Source organism: Thalassophryne amazonica, chromosome 19 (assembly GCF_902500255.1).
Source record: "Thalassophryne amazonica chromosome 19, fThaAma1.1, whole genome shotgun sequence".
NCBI classification, from domain to species: Eukaryota; Metazoa; Chordata; class Actinopteri; order Batrachoidiformes; family Batrachoididae; genus Thalassophryne; species Thalassophryne amazonica.
In genome coordinates, this window is record NC_047121.1 from 66,627,096 (window position 1) to 66,652,661 (window position 25,566).

Here is a 25,566-nt window from a genome sequence, read left to right on the forward strand (position 1 = left end):
ATGTTATAAAATTGCATTTTCACCCCCCCCCCCCCCCTTTTTTTTTTTTTATACAAAGTCACTGATCCTGAGTTGAGTCAGGTTCAAGTTGAGGATGTGGGTAAATGATGTCATAATGGGATGTTTGATAGAGGAGATGAAAGGAGGGTTCAACTCCCTCTGGAATGATGTGGTGAGCTAAACGCTCTTCATGGCCATCCATCGAGACGATGTGGACACCAACATCCAGAGCCTTCGTCAGAGCCAAGATATCGATGTGATCACACTCCATTGCCATGGTCTCCACTTCCTGATTGAAGAGACATTCATGCTCAGGAATTATTTCTCTCAATTGCTCCTGTGTGAAAAGAAGAGTGATACTTTACCCACTAAAGGGCAGCATCAGTTTACCAACCTGACTACAGTAGACTTGTAGGTTTTGCGCCTCCACAAAGTGGCAGAAGAAGTCGGCGTTGTTTCGCAGGTGTGCCGATGTGACCAGCCTGAGATACTGCACCACGCTGTCAGAGGTCATCTGCTCGTTGAAGAGACGGAGGAGTGTGTCTTCTCGCTCATCAGCTTGACACTGCTCTGTAACGTAGATTACCTTAACGAGAAGTATTTCATGATTTTAGCAAACTTAGTTCCATGGGGGGGACTTATTTCACGCACCCCACCTATACGTTAAACGACCATGAATTTTAAGCAACTACAGCAAATGCATAGTTATAGAAATATCAAAGACCGGGCAGATAAGGGCCAGAAATAAATTATAACTAATGACCCTTTGACAAAGGAATAAACATCAATCCTACATTAAGTGGACTGTTACACCCACTTGTATTGGAACTCCACAGTTGTTAGTGCACTTTGTTTCAGTGCAGAAGGTTCCCAGTTCAAACCCCACCCCTGCCACATTCCTCCATGTAATGTGGAGTTGCAGCAGGAGGGTCATCCAGCATAAAATGTACGCCAATTCAACTTGCAGAACACCTCGGATTTGCTGTGGCATCACCGAGTGTAAACAAGGGAGCAACCAAAGGAATTACTTTTTATTAGTGATATTAAGCTCGAGTCAGGCTGCTCGACACAGCATCAAGCTTTGTGAAGCAGAAGTGCCGGTGAGCAGCGTTTCGAGCACGCCCCCATCACGTGACCACTGCGAGCGAGGCCTCCTTACGTCACACCACGTGTCGAGCTTCGCGGGAAAGTCGAATAATCTGGGCGTGTCAATACGACCCGCCAAGTATTTAAATGAGATCTGAATCGCGGCACAAACAGGGTTTGTGAGAGGAGGAGACTGCTAGCGACAGTGTTATCGCTAATTACTACGTGACAGGGACAGCATTAGTTTATATTTAGGTCTAGTTTAGAGTTAATTTAGTATAGTTAGCTACATACACATAGGACCTAACCAAACACAACAGGCATCCATTCATATACATTTATCCACACAGTACATGAACACAGGTTATAGGTTAGACTATATATTCATAGGTAGATCAGAGACTGAGCTGAGTGACTGAAGAGCTGTGATTTTGGCGAGCGGGTCTTCTCCAAAGCTGGAGAGGTGGTGAGGCAGAAGAGGAGCTGATTAAAGCCCAGCACTGTTGAAATGATTCTTTTTTTGAATAAAAATTGTTGATAGTTGCACAATCACCGTCTCCTACCCCTCTATTCTAATTTACAAATTACAGTATCATAAGCACAAGTTGCAGAAGCACATGCCTTTCTCTTTTCCCGTCACATTCCATCCAAATATTGAGGACTGATGAATCTACATATAGTCTACAATAAAGACTTTCATAACCAGTATGTGTGCATCTGTAGGGACTATTTATTACATTAAGAAAGACACAATAATGAAGATGACATTTTTTATTACTATTTTTCAAGGACAAACCACATCAGTCATGAATTACTGCAAACATTTGTCACAGCACTCGCTGAGGGTAATTCTCAAAACAATCCAGCAGATGTCACCCTTCAAACTGTATCAAACGCCTCGAAGCAGTGTGTCGATTTTCAGCCAGTTGTGTTGAAGTGGCTCAGTGGTTCATGAGGCCTCGAAATTGCCATCACTACTTATTACTCTATTTCTTGTAAGTCTGTCTTTTCTCGCAATTGTGATTTTATTTCACATAGCTTTTGTAAGCAAAAAAAAAACGGAAAAAGCCAGAATTGTGTGGAATAAAGTCAGTTATTTATTTATTTTTTTTTAATAGCAAAAATTGGAATCCAGAGTGGGATGCTTAAGAGACAGCCAAGGACAAAGTGATTTGATTTTTGAGACAAAATGGTCTCACGCCAAAGTCAAATTTCTAAATTTATTTACACACACGTGTCCCTGCGACTGGCAGCCTGTCTGGGGTATACCAGGCCTCTTGCTCAATGATTGGTGGGATAGGCTCCAAATTTGCATGTCTGGCTGCTCACTGATTTTCAAAGAAGTGTTACTTGTATGTGCTTCACAATGAATGTGTGAAATAACATGCATTGCATTTGAAATGTACTCGTGAAGTGTGCATTTACACGTGACACAAACTGTCACCCAACCACTACATAAGCATGCTCGAGAAGAATTTTTTTTTATTCACTTTAGAGCTGCAGTACACAACTCGGCCAGCAGGCTGTACACTCACATCAAAAGCATTTTAGAAACGTTTTAAGTATTTGCTTCAAATGTTTCGAAACAGGTTCAAAGCATTCAGCCTTGTATCAGATTTTGTATACGAATGTGGTTTAAAAAGTGATATGAAAACGTTATTCACTGTGTTTAGATGGTCCTTGAAGGAATTCTCACCGAAACCAGCACAAGATAAAGTTGTTCCGCTCTCAATGATCTTCTCCTTGAATCTGAAAGGGGAAACCAAGTAAAAGCAGCATCTCAATCCAATATACAGTCTTTAATTAACACTTAAATTTTGGGGGAAATGGCAGTAATTTGTGGCTGACCTCTGCAAAGCTCTGGCGTTGCGTCGAACCGATTCCAGGTGTGCGAAGCACAAAGCTCTGTAAAAGCAGTTTCCATCTCCGCGCACTTTTCTCACCGAGCAAAACTGGCTGCTTAAGTCCTACAAAGGACAGTGATTCTTATTATTTTGAGTCAAGAAAGCAGACCAGAATAACACTAACTAAATCGTCCTACATTATGTTTGACACTGGGTGTTTGCTCACGAAACAACGAAGAAATATCGTCTTTGGGTGAAACGAGGCTGCCAGCCTCCATTTTCGAAGCTAAAGCTTCAAACTGCAGGTTCGGGGTTCGATGGTCCGTCCAACACAATAACGTAGATTAATGACGTGTTAAGAAATGTCATTACATAAGTTGGGTAGAAACTGTATTTTAGGTTTTTTAGCACTTCCTACGAGCCGGATGTTTTCAGACATCACGTGTTCATTTCCAGGCGCGTGTCAATAGTTCAGGGGGCCCTGGGCAAACTGCCCCCCCATCATCCCAAACTTTTTTTTTTTTTACACTGCATTTATTTAAATTCATCAAACGTAGAGCACCTTATGTTTGTGTAAATGTAAAAACCTGTTTTGAAAGCAAGGACATTTCAAGTTGGTGTGAATTTAATTATTCTAAAGGCTTCACAGCTTCCATGACCTATGGCCACTTTGTAAGGTACAACAGCACATGCATTCTACATAATATCTGAATGTGAACCAAATTGAAAAACTGGACCTGGCTGCCACTTCTGGATGGCTGCTCTCAGCTGCCTAGGGATGTTACTTATTAGTTTTGCTTAAATTATTTAACGATGGGGTATAATTCCCTCCTTAAATATACAAAAAGTCTGGAAATTTGAGTAGTATGTCCAATATATGCCGACTTCTAAAACTGCACATGGCCACTATCAGATTTCACACAAGGTATATTGAGAATAAACTGACCGCAAAATCAAGAATATGCAAGCAAACCATAAATGTTTGGAAGGCAGGTTGCAACACAGTGAGATGTGCAACGTAGGAAATATTTGTATGGTTATGACTGATCAATCAATCAATCAATCAATCAATTTTTTATATAGCGCCAAATCACAACAAACAGTTGCCCCAAGGCGCATGGTGACACATGCAGATTTGCAATGTTTACAGTCATATGTACATATGTTTAATTACATTTTACAGTGTGGATTCCATGAACATTCTGAATAGCTCTTTAAAATTTAATATATACTACAAATAGTACAATCTGTGAAGGAAAACTCATTCACACACATATATATACACAAAACTTTCACAGTCAGCTGCCAAAAAATGATTTGGAATCACATACTGGATATTACAATATTGTGTACTGACAGAATACCAAACCTATTAATAAAAGCTATGAGTTGAAAGAGCAAGCAAACTGGCAACAATGGTAATTTAAAAAAAAAACAGCATGTATTTTATTTTACAGGAAGAAACCTTAAGCAGACCAGATTCAGTGGAGTGTCCATCCACTTTGGTCGTACACTACTAACAAGGTAAAACAAAAAGCCCAACCCAAGACTGACAGAACATTCTGTGGCACAAATGATGCTGCTAAACAAGCATATATAAATTATTGTTCATATTGCTGAAATACTACTTTTCCAAAGAGAAAGTCTGTATAGGCTTTATCCAACATATGAAAGATTGCGATTTTATGCCATATTGTCAAACACGGGCTACATCAACCCACTGTTCCCACTAACTTTACTTGAACTTTGGATTTTTGCTTCGCTTTTGCTGCTTTTTAATCATTTTTGTCCCATTTTTGTCTTTTCAGTCTCCATGTGTCTCCTCACTCGCTTCTCTAAATCAGCCTTGTCCAGAATGAACTCCTGAAATCAGACAGTCAAAAGTTACATATAGCCATGGAAAGGACCTGATGCAAATAATTTTGTGGTTTTTCCCAAATTACTTCACTTTTATTAATTTAAGACATAGATGATGTGCAATGTATTGTGTCACAGGTAGCGCACACCTAAAGCAGAAATTGTCGCGAGAGTCCATCTGTTTATGGTATCACCAAAAAAAGCTCCATGTCATTTGATTCATAACCACAGTAGATTAAAAAACATTTGTTTGGATAGCTGTTTTGGATGATAATTTTGTAAAAAAAAAACAAACCTTATCTTCAGATGTTCTACTTTTTTTTTTCTTTTCAGTTAACCATAATCAAAGTATTGATACACATATAAGAAGTAGAAGCAAGTTTTATATAGGTGTCCAGGCCCATAGAGGCTGGTGCTTATCCTCATATTCCATAGCATTAAGCAGAGCATAGTTTACGATACAAGCCCCAACCAAGGCCCATTTACAGCTGCGTGGACTGAGACAATGCAGATTAAGTGTCTTGTCTACTGATACAGACAGGTAGAGTGATAAGCCCAGGTCTGCATATTGGTAGCCCAACTCCTCAGACATCAGACTTCTCAAATAATTTCCTATATGACGTTAATAACTCCTGATATTGGAACATTTGAAATATAAAGTTGACCAGTCACAGGATGAAGTTATGGGGAAAAGTAGTGGAAGGGAGGCTGAGAAAATAGGTGAAGATCTGTGAGCAGCAATATGGTTTCATGCCAAAAAAGAGCACTACAAATGAAATGTTTGCACAGAGAGGAGAATAGAGAAGGCCAGAAGGTGTTGCATTGTGTGTTTGTGGAGAAAGCTTAATCCATGTTGTGGTATTGTTTAAGTAAGTATGTGAGGGTGGTGCAGGATATGTACAAGGACAATGTGACAGCACTAAGATGCACAGAACGAATGAGAGATGCATTCAAGGTGGAGGTAGGATGACATGAAGGATTGGTCCTGAGACCTCTTTGGCTGCAGTAGTGATGGACAAGTTGACAGACAAGATCAGACAGGAGACTCCATGGATTACGATGTTTGCAGATCACACTTGAATCTGTAGTCAGAGTAGAGAACAGGTTTAGACTAGCGTGGAGATGTGCTCTGGAGAGAATAGGAATGAAGTCTTTATGAATAAGACAGTGAACATGTGTGTTATTGAGAGGGAGCGTGGTGGAATAGTGTGGCTGCAAGGAGTAGAGGCGGTGAAGGTAGATGAGTTTAAGCACTTGACGTCAACTATTCAAAGTAATGGAGTATTTAAATATGGATCAAACCATACAGACACAACACTGCCAAATCTGTTCAGTTTTCTCGGCTCTTTCAGGGACCTCATGGTGGTTTTGCATCACACTAAGATGGAACATCCTGAAAATAAGGAGTAATACTTAGCAGTGTGTAGCACCTTTGCACCATGTCCTTTTGTGGATGCTTGAAAACAAACTTGAAAATGATTTACCTTAATCATATCCAACATCATCAGTTCACTCATGTTTTCCAGAGGCCCATATGCTGGTAGATAGCAACGTTCTGCAAGGTCTCCGATGGCCAAGAGCAAGCTGGACACCTCTTTAACCTAAAAGGTAATGACAGGTGCAACAATATTCCTTTGCCGTACTCCACACAATATCTGAGTCCTTTTGAAAGTAAACCCCTAACCTTCTCTGTAAATGCTTCCTGCACTTTTTGGAAGCTAAATTCTTTCTGCATGTTTGCAACTTTGAGTTTTTCATACTTCCTCTGGGCTTCAGTCAGCTCCTTCTCGGCCAACTGCAAGAGAGAGAAAAATATAAAGGTGTTAGTTCCTCCTGTATTCACTTCCTTCACTGTCTGACATAGTGTGACACAGTTTGTTTGCCTTACTAATTTCTTTACAGTGTGCTCATTCTTCAAGCGCTGCAGTTGTTGATGGCCGTGCACCATCTCCTCTTCTAATTGCCTGAAATGCTGCAGTGCCTCCTGGTGGATGATGTACTGAGTCTGATGGCGTTGTATGATGGGCATAAATGAAGGCTCTGAGGTATCTGACCCATATTCCAGGTAACCTGATGAAATATTCCACTGGTTATGTCATGCTGGTTGGACAGTCAGGAGAAGTAATTATGAAATAATTATGTACAGAATGAAGGGTAGAATGAACCATTTTCGATACTTTTGAGATAAATGACTTTGTAGTATATTTTGTATAGGTAGTGTAAAAAAAACCAAACCAAACAAACATGAAAAACTAAGTTTTTAGGTTGTCTGAGGCATAGTAACAAAAAAAAAAAAAATCCTCTTAAACAAGTTATAACAAGTTATTATTTATAAAGAAAACAATGCTTGAATATGTTACTGCTTGCATCCATAATGTTGAGGATAAGCTGTGTGTTAACTTGAGGAAGCAAAGACAACACTCTTGGTCACTGTTCTATTCAAGTCAAGGTCAAGTCCAAGTCATGCGTCTCAGAGATCAAGGGCAAGACCGAGTTACATCAACTCCAGGCCAAGGCTGAGGCCACAACATCCGAGGCCAAGGCCAAATATTATACAAAGACTATTGTAAATGCCGCAACCCATTCCCATAGATTCATGGGTAATTTCAAGCCACAGTCAAGTGATCCTGGATGTGGCCTTATACTTGTATAATCTTTACCATACTTTCATGATGCAATGTGTTGGGATTACAGACATTAATACATTACCCGGGTGAAGGAATATAATGATGCCTGGGTAGTGACAAGGCTGTTTCGGAAGACCTTTTCACATTAAGTACTTGTAGATGTAGCGTAGCATTTGCCTATGTGTGCATGTAGCACTGTGGTGACTAGAAAACAGTGCTTTCAAGAGTTGCATGCTTACGCCATCAAATGCACAAAGTTACCATGATGGACACTTTTTTATTTGGTGGGAAGTATACAGAGCAAAAAATAGGTAAAAACAAGTAGTTTTGACCCAGCCTTGATTTATTCTTTGAGTCTGGATGATGCTAAGTCCAAGTCATTGCATAGCAAGGCCAAGGCATTAAAAAAAAAACACCCTTGAGGCTGAGACTGTGTTCGAGACCTCCGAACACTGTTGTTGGTATTGATATTTTTGAAAATTAGTATCTAGTCCAATGCAAATCTTTAGCATCGATTAGTATCTGAGTATTCAATTTGTTTTTGGGGAGAGGAGGGGTGACAACCCTCATAGAATGTAACCTCAAAGAATGTAAAGTTGATTCTCAACTTACGTTTAGGGAGATAATCAAGTGTTTTTGTCAAGATGTCTTCAACATTCTGGTATTTTGCCACCGTCTTCTTTAAGACTTGCTGTCTGAGATTGGAGATATGACTGGAGATATAAAGCTGAGGTGAAAACTGGCATAAATAAAGTGGTGGCAAGACTGGTGAGTGTTACATTCTCACGTGGTCTGAAGTTGCTTGAGCTGTTCTGACAGTTGTTCGATCTCCTTCCGCTTCAGGGTATTCTCCTCTTGGGCGATCTGACAATTCCTCAGCATGATGCGTTGCTTCTCTTTGTATCTGGTTGCCCTCTCTTTCACCTGGATGAATAAGCAAACACAAAAAGTCGTCTTGTGTTTTTGTTGGGTAACGTCAGTGTTATTATTGCGGCTAATTGATGCAGATAATTTTGTGTGAATCACCTGCTGTTGTTCTATCTCCAGCTCGGAGCGTTGCTGAGTTATAACCTCCATCGGACTCTTAAGCTCTTCGTGTTCCAGCTCCAATCGTTTCTGCTCTTCGTGCGCCTCGGCCAGTTTCTTCAGCAGCAGTGTCTTCCTCGAAGTGTTCACTCCTGCCTGAAGGATTCTGCCCGACGACTACATGAGGAAAAAAGCACAAACTAAAAAATAAAAGTAAGTTTTTTCTGACAACACACTTAGAATATATCATTTTACTCTACAAATAATTGAATGTATCATTTTACTCTACAAATAATTCTTCACGCTTACCTCTGTTACAACTGGTATGTAATTTACATTTTCTTCCTTGTTGTCCCTGAGTACAAAGTTGATTGTTAATAATAATACTTGTTTCGTTGTGAACATACCACACCGAGTAGTCAGAACCGCTTTATTTCCGGTCCCCTTCAGAATAAAACTTACAGGTTTCAACATAAATCATCCATCAACACAACACTATTCAATTTTTTTAAAAGACTGTTTTCATGGCATTATTAAAAACTTTCCTACCTGGTGTCGTCCTCCTGCGTCACAAAAATGTTTCTCACTTTGTTTTTCACTGTGAGTTTTAAACGGGGATCACTGCTGTCTAAGAAAGGATCAGCAGAACTCTTCTTCATGTTTCTCCCCTTTGTCACTATGTCTTCTAGGTATCCTGATGAGCAAACAAGTCCTTGCGGTTAGTCACAACCTTCGAGACATTTCCACGTTTGGTCAATCAGACAAAAGTGCCGGCGTCATGTTTCCTTTGTCATAGCAACTCGAAGAAGAGTGCTTACTCTACACCCTGCTCAGCGTGCCGCTCTCATTGGGCCAACATCTCTGCTATTTTGGCATTGTGGGATAGCTCGCGCCCACAGATTCAGCTCGCCGGACTACTTTTTCCATACTGTTCAGCGTGTTGCTCTCATTGGAGCAACAACACACAGAATGTGTCTTTTTGTCCCAGATTGATCTCTTTCAGTGTAGCTCCTTGTTCTCACTTTAACACAAAGTTAACACCCAAGTCTTTCATCGCCAACTGTAAATGGTAATCAAACCATTCCGATTGTATCTTTCTGACCACTTCCGCATCAAACTCCATCGTGTCAATGTTTACAATGTGCTTGAGCAATAACAGGTGAAGTTGCTCATAAACTTTAAGTTTCTTAAATATTTATTACGGCCACTCTTAGAACTTGAGTTATCTTTATAATTTTATTACTGGTAAATTTTTAGAATTAATGTACATGAGATATAATTATCTGGGGAACTACTTTTTGCGCAGGAATTCATCAAGCACGTCGGCCGCGGGCGCGTACTAACACAGAATACTCAGTCCGAAGTACCAACAGCATCGGCGACTACTGTCCAGTTGGCTGCTGGGGAGACAAGTAGTTGTAGTTGTCAGTAGGATATGCTTCAGCTAGGGTCTGGTGGGAGCTGCTTCAGATACTTTTGTGACTATCTGAGGAATACCGAATTACTACACAGGATATGAGTCAACGTTTTGTTTTGTTTTTTATTTGGTTTTGGGGCTGTTAAACTCCTGACCTACGCTGCAGTCCTGTTGGTGGCGGTAATGCTCCATTGAAGCTGGTTGCCAACCGCCATTAAACACGAAGCAGCAGCAGCAAGTGGCGCTCGTGAGAGTGTGCTGAAACCCCCCCTCCTCCTTCGTGGTCGGTCTCCATGGAAACACACACGCCACCTCGCAACCAGTCAAGACGCTAGCTAACGCCACCGAGGAGGCTAACAAACAGACAGGCGTAACCGCAGCTATGTCCCCCGACTGCCTACCACAAACTAGCTAAACTTCCCCCCCAGTCTTCAAGGGAGTACTTGTGAGGGGTTCTTATGCACCACAGCCCGTAAACCCGGCAAGGTAACCGTAAAACGGCGACCCACCTGCGGCTTCGGAGTGCTCCCAAGCTGTTGCTTCACCCACTTTCCTCCCCACACAACAACCCCCAGTGGGTTCCAAAGGGAAAAACGCTCTTATGCCTACCTATTTCCCGTCGACGTCCAAAACCTTTGCTTTTTATCTAGTATTATCCACCCGACTTCCTCCACCGACCCACTAACAACTTCTTCTTCTTCTTCTTCGTCTTCTTCTTGGTCTAGCCGATGCGTTCACTGCGCGTCGGAAATTTTAAAGCGTCACGGAATTTCGCCTTGTTTCTGCTTAAAACTGACTTTAGAATAATTAAAGAGGGTTTACCTTTATCATCTGATGGTTAATAATCCCATTCATTCCTTTGATTGCTTTGGGTGAAGAGACTCTGTCTTAGAAGTGCTGCGCTGGTCCGAAATGACTCATGCGCAGATGCAAAAGGCTGACCGATTTTGTTAGGTGCAGACCATTTGGTCTGCGATACCATAAAGCCCAATTTATGCTACTCTGCAACTTTAACCACGCAGATGTTCTCTGCATTGTTGTGAACCCCTGGCGAGCCTCTCTCCATAGCCTAACGAGTATCTTCCAAAAACTGGAACTGCACCTCGAGACAATGGAGATCGCATGGTCTATGATTGGTCTGCTAACTGCATCATTTCCGGAATCTCGCTTTTCCAGTTTCACAATCAGTGATTTTCATAAATGGACAGCATTTATATAGCTGCTTTACAATAATGCCTCACATTCACCCTGATGTCAGGGTGCTGCCATACAAGGTGCTCACTACACACCGGGAGCAATAGGAGATTAAAGACCTTGCCAAGGGCCCTTAGTGATTTTCCAGTCAGGTGGGGATTTGAACCAAGGCTCTTCTGGTCTCAAGCCCAACACCTTAACCACTAGAACATCACCTCAGTCTGTGTGTAATGAATGAATATAATATACAAGTTTCACTTTTTTAACAGAATTACTCAAATAAATCAACTTTTTCATGATATTCTAATTATATGACCAGCACCTGTAGGATATAGAATACAATGTAGCAACTTTATCATTGCAGCATCTTCATATGTGCAATATCCTGTGTCCTTTATTTATTATTGCATGTTGTGTATACACAGATGCAGAGAGAGTTATTGATAGGTTTAAAAACTATCATTATCACACACCTTGGACTTTTATTCTGTGCTTTTATCTATTCGTGCAGTGCATCGATATTTCATTCTGTGACAGCATCTGTGATGTTTTTACTGAATGACAGTAAAAACGAGTCTAAATCTAAGATCCATCTCTGATCTGCTGTGGTGACCCAGAGTGAAACAAGGAAGAAGCTGAAGGAACTTACTAATTAATTACTCAGATGTTTTTATCATGCCCATATATAGAGGGGGTTCAGGGGGTTCAACCGAACCCCCAACCCCCCCCCGAGAATTCTGCTTATTTTTTCTGATCTGGATATCAATGTTATGTATTTTCTTTTCATTGATAATAAGCAACAAGCACTAACTGTTACACAGCTATTATCACACACCCTCAAGTTTCAATTTCCTCTGCCAGAGTAATCCCTTAAGTGATGAAAGGGGAAACTGCTAGATAAACTTTTCCCATGGGGGTTGAGAATTTTTGCTCCCTGGTCCCTATCCTCCTCTGATATCAAACAGATTAGTAGGCTTGTAAATACCCATGTAGACACACAATTACACTTGTCTGGTTTGTAAAAACATGTTTGTATGTATAAGCTGAGAAATAAAGGGAGCTTCTCCTTCCTGTTGCAAATACTGTAAAGGTGCAAATATTCGCGTGGGATTTATTATGCAAATTTCGCGAGTTAAACAAGGTCGCCAAATTAAATACTGCTATTTTAATACATAACGTACATATACGTACATATTCATAATGTAAACGCGAATATTAATACCGCTAAATACGAGGTCTGTTAGAAAACTATCCGACCTTTTTATTTTTTGCAAAAACTATATGGATTTGAATCATGTGCGCTTGCATCAGCCAAGCTTGAACCTTCGTGCGCATGCGTGAGTATAAAGTTTGCATTAATGTATTTGTATATAAAAATGTATTTCCCAAAATGATACATTTTGGGTTTCAAATGAAATTTATGTAGCTTTTTACCCCTTGAGATCCTCAAAAAGCTTCTGCTTCGGGGGCTTCGCCCCCCCTGAGCCCCCCATGAGGGCATTGCCCCTCGACCCCACCGGGGGCCCTGCAGCCCACTGGACCCCCAACTCAAGGATTTGAACACCCCCTTTCACATTCCTATATACGGCCCTGTTTATTTTTATTATTATTATTATTATTATTATTATTATTATTATTATTTAATCACCTGACCACCCTAATAAATATCACTGATACTTTAGTTTTGTGTGTTGTTTCAGTGGCATCCTGTCAAACACACATAACATTGCACATGACCTCATTTTGGAATCAGTTGTGCAGCAGCAGAGTCTCGAACCGAACTACCGTTGAACATGCCCTTAAAAGGCCTCAAGCTGCAGCCGAGCTGCCACAGCATCTCCTTAGAATTAACCCATCTCTAAATCACACACTCTGACCTCTAAACCACGTGTGTTCATGTTCTTCCTTTGGTTTGGGGAGCTTTGTGGATTTTACCACTGTTGAACTTCCTTTTTCTTTCTAACTTCATGATCACCAGCTTCGTCGTTAGTTGATGAAGAAACCAGCCAGACACTGATTGGATGAATCTCTGGAAGACAAAGCTGTAGTGATGCTGTCAGATCACAGATCCAGGTCTGTCTACCGGAGAATGAACACTGACCGCAAAGACAGACCGTCTGTGCTCTCAAACACCGTCTGTACTTCAGCCATCAGCTCAGCAGACCTGCACAGGTGAACCACTGCTGCATCACTCAGTCTGACATTTAATGCATGACTAAAAGTAGCTAGAATAATCGTATAGTTATTAAGTGCATGCACAATAAAACACCTTATAATTGTGATTTGTGCATATTATTTATTTTCCCTTCTGGCATCCTTTTGTTACCTTTGAATAAAACATTCTCTGAATGATTCTAAATTGAATGCAAAATTTACAATCACTGTTTGTAAAGAACTAAGAAATATAGTGTCTTCAAAATAAACTGGTTTTGATGCTTTATTATCCAAAGTGTGAAATTGTAAAGTGTCACAGTGATTCCTCAGGAAATGCAAATTCAGTACTTACAGCAACTCAAGTTTTCTATTTACAAGTGTGTATTTACGTGTCAGTTTCTCTATGTAATCATTTAAATGTAAGTAATGCAATAAAAGTTTTGGACTGAAGAGGTTTGAAGTTCTTGTCCAGTTTAGTGGTTAAGCTGTTGGGCTTGAGACCAGAGGATCCTTGGTTCAAATCCCAGCCTGACTGGAAAGTCACTAAGGGCCCTTGAGCAAGGTCCTTAATCCCCTAGTTGCACCTGTTGTGTAGTGAGCACCTTGTGTAGCAGCACCCTGACATCGGGGTGAATGTGAGGCATTATTGTAAAGCGCTTTGAGTGTCTGATGTAGATGGAAAAGCGCTATATAAATGCAGTCCATTTACCATTTATTTACCATTTACCTTAGACTATCAGCTGATGTGTGTTTCTGCCACCTGCAGGCAAAAAGTAGTAACTGCATTATTTCCATACTAATAACACAGTATTAATTTTTACGTTATTTATTTTCCTGTAGCATATTTCCAAAGCTGCATCCCCTGCCCTCATGAATTATCTTGATATTCACTCTTTGAGCCAAACTAGATTGCATTTGTCAAAAAAAGAAGAAAACAAGTGACAGGTCTGATCTCTGAGAATTTAAAGGGTATTTGAGTCATTAGAGTGGGGTTTCCATTGTCTGGATCATGTTGAGAAAAATGTGCCACATTGCCATAATTATCTCACAATGCAAGTTAAGCTGTTTATCTTAGTGTCCTTGAGTAACCTTTAATTGAACACAAGGTCATTCCAGTGTCACCCAAGGATCCTCCAAAGAGACCTTGTCCCAAAGACATCCAGTCATCACCTTGGCTCACTGGTTAGTGTCCTCACAACTATACAGTGAGACAAAAAAAAAAAGACCTAAAGGTTTGGATCTTGGCAGATCTGGTATGCAGGGGCTGCAAAATCCCCCTTAAGGCTCACCTAAGTGAAGTCACTGTCCACAAGATTCCCAGTGTTTAAAATTAAAATTATGTATTAAAAATGATGACTAGATAGTCAGTAATTAGAGTCATCAATTGCCTTATAATGCAAGAAAAAGGGCACGGGATTTTTCTGCATGCCCCCCAACCCCCCCTCCACCCAACTGAGTCACTCCCCCCTTCACCTAAATCTAGATCCGTCCCTGCCTCAGCTTCACAAAATACCACTGTCCTCTGTTCGACCTCAAGACTCCATAAACTTTTCCCAGACCACTTGTGATCTCGAGACTCAGATATTATGAATGTAACTGTGATTTTGGTTTTAACCTTCACCCTCCTTCATGCCAGGGGCGCCACCAGGGATTTTGAGCCCCATGAAAAGAAATCTTACTGGGCCACCACCCATATTATTTTTTCAGTGTTAAAATTGTATTAGGGGCCCGTTAATCATGAGCCCCTAGAATCCTTCTCCTTATTCTCCCCTTTTCTGCACCCTTGCTTGATGCCATCAAAATAGTTGCTTGTATCTCGAAAATAACTTGAGATGTCAACACCAAAGAAAATTAAAATAATCAATCATTGGATATTTTCAGTATTATGGAAATATTTTGAAATATTTTCACAAAATTTTTGATATATTGTAACTTATACACTTGATCAACAGGATAATATTTTGTCCACTGGGGCCCCCTTTGGGTCTGCTTGTTATTAAATTTTAGATCCTCTTCTGGACGTTTATTTTAGATTAGATTATTTATTTATGTAACAGTGAGAAGCCTGATTTTCTTATGTCATAAAGATCCAATAATGTTTGTATATTGTCCTTTTTCTGCTGGTTATTTCGGGGCTCCTCGCCGTTATCTGCACGTTGCCGTTATCTCTTTGTGTCGGGTGCACTGACATATATGGATAAACGTGTCAGCCAGCTGCCTGACAAGAATCAGTCCCAAAATAATCTTGAGCGCACAGCTGAGCCCCGCGCGGCCGCGCGCCATCACCGTCACCGTCTGTGGCAAAGGGCTGCCGCGCGCAAAGCAGCCACAGGAATGACTAAATTCAGATATTCTGAGTATTTCTCGCAGTTTCGCAACGGCGGAGGTAAAACTAATAAGGTTTTATCAAGCGTGCGCGTGGACAGGCGGACAGGAGACGACGAGAACGACGTGACGTCAGAGGAGTGAGGTTTTTTTTTTTTTTGTGCGCCTTTACGCGTAATGTGCACATCGGCAAGCGGAAAAACTGGTTTATCTGTGCAAAATGTTGAGGAAATTCTTCCCAAGTCATTAAATAATGTCATTTATAAATATATATATAACAATGTGAATCTCTTCAGACGAGGTTTGCAGCGCAGACGCGTTTCTTTATCTACATTTTATTGAATTTCTGTCATTCAGGCTGCTCTTTTTGTCGATTCCAGAGATGTTGATCCGGTGGTGTTTGCCATTAGCAGAGGGGATTTGGAGGCCGTTATTAATCTGACAGCATCTGCTCCTCACAGCCTGCAGAAGGAGAACAAAGATGGGTGGATACCTCTGCACCACGCCGCCTTCTGTGGGCAGACGGAGTGCGTGAAGGCTCTTCTGAAGGGTATCAAATTGAAGCACCCACGACAGTGACTGTGCAGTAATCCAGCAAGAGGATTGTCCTCTTCCACAGCTGTAAATGATGTTCTTCTCCATGCAGCCCATCCAGGTTCAGTAGACAAGCGCACCCTGCAGGAACACACGGCTTTGCTCATCGCTGTTTCTCATCAACACCTCCCGTGCGTGCGATGCCTCCTGCAGGCGGGAGCCGACCCTGATATCAGCAGCAAGGATAAAGAAACACCTTTATACAAAGGTATTTTTTAGGAAAAGAATTGGTATAACCAGGCAACTTTTTGCTGAGTGCATGGCTCACCAAGTACTGCACAACATGCACCCTTTAAACCAAATTTTGCAATGTTCTTGACTTTGGTTTATGGAATCATTAACAAAAACAAGAAGGGGTAGAAGATTTGTCTTCTGCAGTATATCACCATAAATTTAAAGATTGGTATCCATCTGTTCTTTATTTCTTCAATGGAACAATTTAGCTGAGCTGTTACTGAAATGCAGCAAGGGTTCATTTCATTGGGATAATTTATATTTTTATTAGAAACATGTAATTGTTCCGATTGAAACTTGCCATCACTGAGGTGTAAAATCTGCTTTCTAACCCTAGTGGATGCTGACTGAGATGCAGCAGAGTGCCATTTTGCCAGGTCAAAGGTTAAACAGGCATTTCCGGACACTTAAAGAAAAAAAAAATTAATTGGACATTTGGATCAATGAATAATATAACCCTGAAATCTCTCTGTGTTCAGGTTGCTGGGAAAAAGCAAGGGGCCATTTATTAATTGGGTCACAATAGAAATTCCATTCATTTTCAGAAAAATACACTCTGTAACTGCTGTTTACTGAGATCTGAGACATGGTTGAATTTTTACCCTGTGCATTGGCAAAGTGGTGATAAGGTGTTCTTTTTTTCAACCAGGGTGTGTGTATGTGTGTGTCTGGACAAAATATCTCAAAAACAGTTTGAGCGATTTCCTTCAAACATGGTGAGAATATTACTTGGATATATGTCTAGAGGTGATTAGATTTTGAAGTAGTTTTGTCAAAGGTAATGGTCAAGGAAAGTATGGTTAAAAAAAAAAAAACTTTTAGTATATATCTCAACAACTAAGAAGGCTAGATGGATAAAACCTGGAGGGAATATTTTTTAGATCGATACCTAAAGGTGATTACATTTTGGAGTAGTTTGGTAAAAAGCTGAAGGTCATATACAGCATGGTCCCGAAGACACCTTTTTTGTATATCTCAGCAATCAATCCGGGTTCCTTACAAAAACCTGCAATTATTATTATTATTTTGTTTTATTTATTTATATTTGCATTCATACACTCAACAAAAATATAAACACAACACTTTTGGTTTTGCTCCCATTTTGTATGAGATGAACCCAAAGATCTAAAACTTTTTCCATATACACAATATCACCATTTCCCTCAAATATTGTTCACAAACCAGTCTAAATCTGTGATAGTGAGCACTTCTCCTTTGCTGAGATAATCCATCCCACCTCACAGGTGTGCCACACCAGCCCAGGACCTCCACATCCAGCATGTTCACCTCCAAGATCGTCTGAGACCAGCCACTCGGACAGCTGCTGAAACAATCGGTTTGCATAACCAAAGAATTTCTGCACAAACTGTCAGAAACCATTTCAGGGAAGCTCATCTGCATGCTCGTCGTCCTCATCGGGGTCTCGAACTGACTCCAGTTCGTCGTCGTAACCGACTTGAGTGGGCAAATGATCACATTCACTGGCGTTTGGCACGTTGGAGAGGTGTTCTCTTCACGGATGAATCCCGGTTCACACTGTTCAGGGCAGATGTCAGACAGCGTGTGTGGTGTCGTGTGGGTGAGCGGTTTTCTGATGTCAGTGTTGTGGATCGAGTGGCCCATGGTGGCGGTGGGGTTATGGTATGGGCAGGCATCTGTTATGGACGAAGAACACAGGTGCATTTTATTGATGGCATTTTGAATGCACAGAGATACCGTGACGAGATCCTGAGGCCCATTGTTGTGCCATACATGAACAAGAACACAAGAACATCACCTCATGTTGCAGCAGGATAATGCACGGCCCCATGTTGCAAGGATCTGTACACAATTCTTGTAAGCTGAAAATGTCCCAGTTCTTGCATGGCCGGCATACTCACCGGACATGTCACCCATTGAGCATGTTTGGGATGCTCTGGACCGGCGTATACGACAGCGTGTACCAGTTCCTGCCAATATCCAGCAACTTCGCACAGCCATTGAAGAGGAGTGGACCAACATTCCACAGGCCACAATTGACAACCTGATCAACTCTATGCGAAGGAGATGTGTTGCACTGCATGAGGCAAATGGTGGTCACACCAGATACTGACTGGTATCCCCCCCAATAAAACAAAACTGCACCTTTCAGAGTGGCCTTCTATTGTGGACAGTCTAAGGCACACCTGTGCACTAATCATGGTGTCTAATCAGCATCTTGGTATGGCACACCTGTGAGGTGGGATGGATTATCTCAGCAAAGGAGAAGTGCTCACTATCACAGATTTAGACTGGTTTGTGAACAATATTTGAGGGAAATGGTGATATTGTGTATGTGGAAAAAGTTTTAGATCTTTGAGTTCATCTCATACAAAATGGGAGCAAAATCAAGAGTGTTGCGTTTATATTTTTGTTGAGTGTAGTTGGTTCATGCGTTAGATGTATGGTGACACCTGTCGTACAATCCCAGGAAACAAACTTGCGTAACTGTAGATGAAGACAGTTTGCTGTGTGTTTCTGCAGCATGCAAGCTGGAAAACGTGGACATGGTGAGGCTCATTCTTTCATATGGGCCCACTGTGACCCAGCGGTGTGGCCGAAGCTGGACAGCCTTCCACGAGGCAGTATCCAAGAACAACACTGAGATCTGTGAGATGCTGCTCGGGGCCGGGGCCGCCATCAATCCACCCAACACCTACAGCGTCGCCCCACTCATTGTAGCCGCTCAGCAAGGACAGATGAGGGTGCTGTGTTACCTTATTGATAAAGGTACAGAATCTTTCACCTTTTCATGTCTCAGTTAATCTTTTCTGAACAGGTGTAAAGAAAGAAATTCTTTTTTTGTAGGGGCTAATGTGAATATGCAGACGTGTGATGGTGCGACAGCGCTGCACGAGGCCAGTAAATATGGCCACAAGGAAATTGTGAACATTCTGCTGTCTAAAAATGCAGATGCTAACAAGCCCACAAACTCTGGATTGCTGCCTCTGCATACTGCTGCCAAACAGGGACACCACGAGTAAGTTACAATGCTGTGCCTTTTAAACCCTTAGAGCCCTGCCAACTTTTCATCATATTTCTATTCATAGATCATATCTTTATACAGTGTTCTAAACAAATATCTGTCTCACACTCAGAAAGCTGAAATTGTTCTGAACATTTTGATGTGCAACACACGGGCATTATACTAAAATAAATTACCGTAAAAGGTGAATATCCTACAGTATGGTAAAATCAAAACAATACTCTTAGGGTTCTGAGAGTTATGAATTTATTATAACAAACAAGGAGGTTGTGACAAAAATATATTTTACAAAAACAAACCTAGGAGATTTAAAAGTTTGTTGTTGTCTTGAATTTGTCATATTAATCAAGCTGAATTCTTTAAGCTTAGTCAAAGCTTTAGGCCTTTCTTGGAATAGATGTCACTAACATCAGATCAGGTCAGGTTTGGGAGCATAAACCAGTGCTACACTTTCACACATATTGTGTGACAGAACCACTTTGGGTTTCAAATGGTGACCAGGCATGCATGTGGTCCACACACCAAAAAAATACGCATCAAAATGCAGGACCCACACTGAAAAAGAGAATAGCTGAACCAAATTAAATTAATTGCTTCAATTGGTAACACCTGAATGAATTACGTTGTTTGAACTTAAATTAATGTTAGAGCAAACAAACTTAAGTTTAAACAACTTAATTCATTTGGATGTTACCAATTGAAACAATTCATTAAAGTTGATTCTTTTTTCAGTGCAGGTGTGACTTGGTGGCTTTACCTGGTTAAGTAAAAGAGCTCCTCATCATCAAGGCACCTGTATGTGAGATCATACAAACACGATGCATGGACATCGTGTTAAAAAAATAACAAAGAAAATAATCATGTTGCACTGGAAAATAAATTCTGCAGGACTACATTTGGTCAGTCCCGTTAGTGTTAAATATCGCTTTCATACACTAAAAAAAAATGCTTCACGGGGCTCGTTTGTATTGAAAACTGCAAGTTGTGCTTGTCAAGAGAGATTGCTGTCCTTCCGTCTGTCTTTCTTTCTGTCCTGCTGTTCGCCCGTATAGTAAAACCTTCCACATCCTAACTAACTGTAAAACTATCAAAATCAAAATTTTTAAACATTATTACTGGGAGGTCAAAGATTTACCTCACCCCAAAAAATCATGCATTTATGACATTTATAAATGCCTACTTGGCAGCACAGTGGCTTAGCGGTTAGCACTGTTGCCTCACAGCAAGAAGGTCATGGGACTGATTCCCACCTGTGGCCTTTCTGTGTGGAGTTTGCATGTTCTGTGTGTTTTGTGTTTGCATGGGTTCCCTCCAGGTGCTCTGGTTTCCTCCCACATCCTAACACATGCAGGTTAGGTGAATTGGAAACTGTAAATTGTCCGTAGGTGTGAATGTGTTTGTTTGTCTGTATGTGGCCCTGTGACAGACTGGCGTCCTGTCCAGGGTGTACCCCGCCTCACGCTCTATGACTGCTGGGACGGGCTCCAGCCCCCCTGACCCTCAATTGGAGTAAGCGGTTGAAGATGAGTGAGTGAATATGAAGTTTGGGTTTCAAGTAGGCAATGTACATAAAAGTTGCTCAAATGTGTGGCAAGGTCTTGACTATTCATTTGAGAATTTAACTTTTGGTGAAAATAAGATGGTCCTACAGCCAAAGCTCAGCTTACTGTTGTGTCCCTTGCACTTATGGGCAGTTTACTTGTAAATTAAATTAAACAGTATTTTCATCATTTTTTAAAAAAGTTTTTGTATGTTCATATTTTAGTAAGTTGATAACTTACAAGATGTTGATACAATATTGTTAGTTAAAAAAAACTGTTGGATATGGGTCGACAGTGGTTTTCAAATAAACAATTTTATCATCTACTGGAACTGTTATGTGTATTTTATTCTGACTTAAGTGAAATAAGTAAAAAAAAAAAAAAATCACAAAATTAAGGTAATTTTTTTGCATGGGCATTTCCGATTAAAATAGAAATAAAATAAAGAAGTTAGAATAATGTGAATGAAATAACTTGGTGATCCAATAACACCAAAACCTCAAGTTGCTAAACTTGAGTTCATCTGACTGCAAACATCTCGTGGTGTGTACTCAAGAGCGGCTGAGTTGTGATATATATATATATATATATATATATATATATATATATATATATATATATATATATATATATATATATATCTTACTTTTTCAATTCAATTTCAAATTCAATTTATTTTCATTTATATAGCGCCAAATCACAACCGAGTTGCCTCAAAGCGCTTCACACAGGTAAGGTCTAACCTTACCAACCCCCAGAGCAACAGTGGTAAGGAAAAACTCCCTCTGAGGAAGAAACCTCAAGCAGACCAAACTCAAAGGGGTGACCCTCTGCTCGGGCCATGCTACAAACATAAATTACAGAACAATTCACGGACGAATATACAAGAAATGCTATTGGTGCACAGGACAGGAGGATCGCCAACATGAACACAACTCCCATCTCTGGATGGAGCTGCACCTTAAACAGAGAAAAAACAGAATCAGGCATCAGAAAGACAAAAAATACTGTATAATTTGCCAGCATTAATCAACAAGAAAAACAGAAGAAATACTAAGGTGATCGCCGGGTGCTAGCCATAAGCTTCACTAAAAGACCCAGAATTTAGGTGAAGTTGAGGCCGCAGCCCGCTCCAATTACTAATAAATGAATTAAAAGAGTAAAAAGCATAAAACAAAACTGTACCAGTATGCTAGCCATATAAAAGGGAAAATAAGTGTGTCTTAAGTCTGGACTTGAAAGTCTCCACAGAATCTGACTGTTTTATTGACGCAGGGAGATCATTCCACAGAACAGGGGCACGATAAGAGAAAGCTCTGTGACCCACAGACTTCTTATTCACCTTAGGGACACAAAGTAGTCCTGCACCCTGAGAATGCAAAGCCAGGGCCGGTACGTAAGGTTTAATTAGGTCAGCTAGGTAGGGAGGTGCCAGTCCATGAATAATTTTATAGGTTAGTAGCAGAACCTTAAAATCTGATCTCACTGGGACAGGAAGCCAGTGAAGAGACGCCAAAATGGGTGTAATGTGGTCAAACTTTCTGCTTCGTGTCAAAAGTCTGGCTGCAGCATTTTGAACCAATTGGAGACCCCTAATGCTAGACTGCGGTAAACCAGAAAATAGAACATTGCAGTAGTCCAATCTAGAAGAGATGAACGCATGGATCAGGGTCTCAGCATCAGCCATAGACAGGATGGGACGAATCTTCGCTATATTTCGCAGGTGGAAGAAAGCAGTCCTAGTAATATTTCTAATATGAATATTTCTAATATTTTTAACTTGCGCAGTGCATTATTTTTTAGAGTGTATTGATAAACTAACTATATCATATAAATGAAGTCTGTTAGAGCTGATCAACTTGATCTAACACTATGATAGAGTTGATTTAACCAGATGTACCCCTGCAAAATTTACTGTGTACCAGAAGAGATTTCTTTGATTCATGATTAGATAGATTATATGATACTGTATTTTGGGGTGGAGCTGGTAAAACGATTGCAGCCATGACATTTAATGGAATTTTAAGCTTTGCCGGAGAAATGAACTCTCATACATGCCCTTTTAGATGCATTACGAAACTTTTTAAAATTTTGGCATTTGCAACTCCCCCGACCAATTTTTCCAAAGTGAAGGGGTGACAGTCTGCAGGTTTTTCCTCCCAAAATACAAAGCCATTATTGAATTCAGTCATGGCAAGTGATGCTCCTCCTCAGTGAAATCAGAAGGTGGCGTGCTTGCACTTACAACCAGCAGACAGTTTGGCTCTCACATCACATGGATCAGTAGCTTCTGCTGTCAGGAGAGCTTGCACATGAAAGCACCATAGTGTAACACTATAAATTGTTGTCTTTGTGTTGTTTATATTACTGACCGTTTTATGTTGCCCTCAGGATCGTGTCGCTGCTCATCTCAGTAACGAGCCGAGCCAGGCTTCGCCACGTTTGGATCAGCCCTCTCCACCTGGCGGCCGAGCACAACAGACACGGCGTGGCGGCTGTGCTGCTGAAGGCAGGTGCTGATGTCAATGCCACGCTGGCTCCCAGTCACTCCAAGCAGTACGCTGATCAGCGCTCCACTTCCCTCTACTTTGCCGTCACTAACGGCAGCACAGAGACAGTAGAGGTTTTGGTGAACGCAGGCGCCAGTCTGAGTCTGGACCCAGTCAGTCCTTTACTGGCAGCTGTGCGGCGGGGCTGTGCCCACACTGTGTCCTTGCTGCTGGACAGAGGAGCCGATGTCCTCGCCAGAATTCCATCGTATCCCACAACATTCCCTGCTGTTATTGCACTTTGTCTGAATAATCTACCTCTGCTCAAACTGCTTTTGGACAATGGTTGCGACCCCCTTTCCTGTTTTGCCTGCACATTTGGCAGCTCCCCTCATCCAGCCCGTGGACATGTTTTGCAGAACAGCGGTGTGGTTTCTTTAAGCTGCACTGAGCCACCAGAAAAGGCAATACAAGTGAGGAAAATAAGCAAGGAATTTCACAATAAACACTGTCAAATCTCATCCTCTATATGTAACACAGCTTTTCTGTATTTATTGCTCAGTTCTGTGAATGGATTTCTGCACCGGAGGTGTGTAACACGGCCGGGCCCATCGTAGATTTGCTGCTCCAGTATGTTGGTCCCGTTCAGTTGTGCAACCAACTCATCGAGCTACTGGACAGCCGAGAAGATTGGATCACTGTTAAGAGGAAGTTGCGTAAGTCTAAACTTAAACCTCATACTTGTAAACTAGTCCTTGGGTCAAGCAGGTTTTGGTAGCTCTGAAGGGGACTAAACAACACTTACAATCCAGCCTCAGTATACTATGTCCTACACAAATAAGGTATAGCAGGTATAGCCAGGAAGGGATCGATCAAGGGTTACACAGGGGACAACATTTAAAAATTATCCAATCATATTGAAAAACTATACCACATTATTTGTCCGATCATAACGATTCCAAAATGGTACAGCTTGGATTATTTGTGACTTAATGTTATGTGGTAAAAACAGCAAAAATGGTGACAAATGTCAATTTCAGTTTGTACGGGGGGTCAGAAGTTAAATTTGCACCAATTTTAGTAAAAATTGATGCAAATTATTAGTTGAGCTAATATAGTTTTAAAAAGGAATATCCTTAATTTATCACATAGCATCCAATGGGCATTGACATTGTTTGATGATTACTTTGAAGACCAAGCATTCATCATGGTCAAAACGATTCCATTTATTAATCCTATTAGCTCAACCAATAATTTTCTTCACTTTTTTAAATACCAAAAATTGAGCATCTTTAATTTTTTCCCCCTATACAAGCTGAAGTGGACCTTTTTCAGCATTTTCACAATTTTTACTCCATAACTCAATAACATTTAGTCATAGATAGTCCAAACTATACTTTTCTATACTTTACTACAGGACTTTTAGAATCAGACAAATAAAGTGGTGTACTTTTCAATATGATTTGAACATTTTTAAATGTTGACCCCTGTGTAATCCCTGGGATGGCCACCGTACATTTGTGCTTACTGAGGCTGGATTATAAGTGTTGTTTCATCCTCTTAAATGGTACCGATTATGACAAAATTGGCTTTGGGCTGATGGATTATACACTTTTAAATATGTGCATGCTTCTTTTTTTCTCTATCATACAAACATGGAAGTATTTTGCTATAAGAAAAAAAACAACAACGTGATAACATATGTTCTCTCTCTAGTGTCACCTCCTCCACTGCTCCACCTCTGCCGAATAAGGATTCGAACTCACATAGGAAGAGATAGACTGAAGTCTCTCAGGAGCCTTCCTCTGCCGGACAGACTGATCAGATACCTGAGCCTGATTACCTGACTCTCAAATAATCTGAAAGTGATCCAGGAACAGTACCAGAGACACGGACACACGTATTTTTGTGGTTCCTTTTCATATTTTTGATGCATCTGCAGATAGTCTCATTAGAGCAATTCAGAATGTCTATTTATAAGTGATGTGATGTGACAAGGAGTGTGAGCGTGTTTTGTACTTTAAGAGAAATGAGAGAAGATATCCTGAGGGAAAAGGAGGAGTTCTTGAGGGAAATCGAATCATTTCATTTATTTAAAAATAAAAGCCATTGTTCCAAATGTATCTATCAAACATTACTCAAACACGAGCAATCTGTGACCCACATTCTATTCT

At 40.8% G+C, this 25,566-nt stretch overlaps 3 protein-coding genes across 6 annotated transcripts; 1 reads left to right on the forward strand and 2 right to left on the reverse strand.

Annotated features, from left to right (window-relative positions):
* Positions 1-39: 39 nt before the first annotated feature.
* LOC117531720 (ubiquitin thioesterase OTUB2-like) lies at positions 40-3,358 on the reverse strand. The gene is made up of 5 exons (XM_034194837.1): positions 3,128-3,358; positions 2,935-3,053; positions 2,751-2,835; positions 395-586; positions 40-289 (listed from the first exon to the last, which is right to left on the reverse strand). The coding sequence occupies exons 1-5, from the start codon at positions 3,206-3,208 to the stop codon at positions 59-61; spliced, it is 708 nt and encodes a 235-aa protein (XP_034050728.1). The 5' UTR covers positions 3,209-3,358; the 3' UTR covers positions 40-58.
* A 528-nt stretch (positions 3,359-3,886) lies between these two features.
* Positions 3,887-10,553, reverse strand: si:ch1073-416d2.4 (zinc finger protein 853). 3 transcript variants are annotated; one of them, XM_034194833.1, is made up of 10 exons: positions 10,467-10,553; positions 8,990-9,134; positions 8,750-8,795; positions 8,441-8,617; positions 8,202-8,338; positions 8,027-8,109; positions 6,676-6,857; positions 6,472-6,582; positions 6,272-6,388; positions 3,887-4,793 (listed from the first exon to the last, which is right to left on the reverse strand). In XM_034194833.1, the coding sequence occupies exons 2-10, from the start codon at positions 9,097-9,099 to the stop codon at positions 4,710-4,712; spliced, it is 1,047 nt and encodes a 348-aa protein (XP_034050724.1). In that variant the 5' UTR covers positions 9,100-9,134; positions 10,467-10,553; the 3' UTR covers positions 3,887-4,709. The 3 variants fall into 3 exon arrangements, with proteins under 3 accessions (XP_034050724.1, XP_034050723.1, XP_034050725.1); XM_034194832.1 differs by lacking the exon at positions 10,467-10,553 and having other exon boundaries at positions 8,990-9,272; XM_034194834.1 differs by lacking the exons at positions 3,887-4,793; positions 10,467-10,553 and adding an exon at positions 5,145-5,869 and having other exon boundaries at positions 8,990-9,298.
* Positions 10,554-12,804: 2,251 nt separating this feature from the next.
* LOC117531717 (ankyrin repeat and SOCS box protein 2-like) lies at positions 12,805-25,511 on the forward strand. 2 transcript variants are annotated; one of them, XM_034194831.1, is made up of 8 exons: positions 12,805-13,223; positions 15,911-16,080; positions 16,177-16,332; positions 18,861-19,106; positions 19,185-19,356; positions 23,295-23,865; positions 23,955-24,108; positions 25,109-25,511. In XM_034194831.1, the coding sequence occupies exons 1-8, from the start codon at positions 13,102-13,104 to the stop codon at positions 25,237-25,239; spliced, it is 1,722 nt and encodes a 573-aa protein (XP_034050722.1). In that variant the 5' UTR covers positions 12,805-13,101; the 3' UTR covers positions 25,240-25,511. The 2 variants fall into 2 exon arrangements, with proteins under 2 accessions (XP_034050722.1, XP_034050721.1); XM_034194830.1 differs by lacking the exon at positions 12,805-13,223 and adding an exon at positions 15,396-15,670.
* The last annotated feature ends 55 nt before the right edge of the window (positions 25,512-25,566 follow it).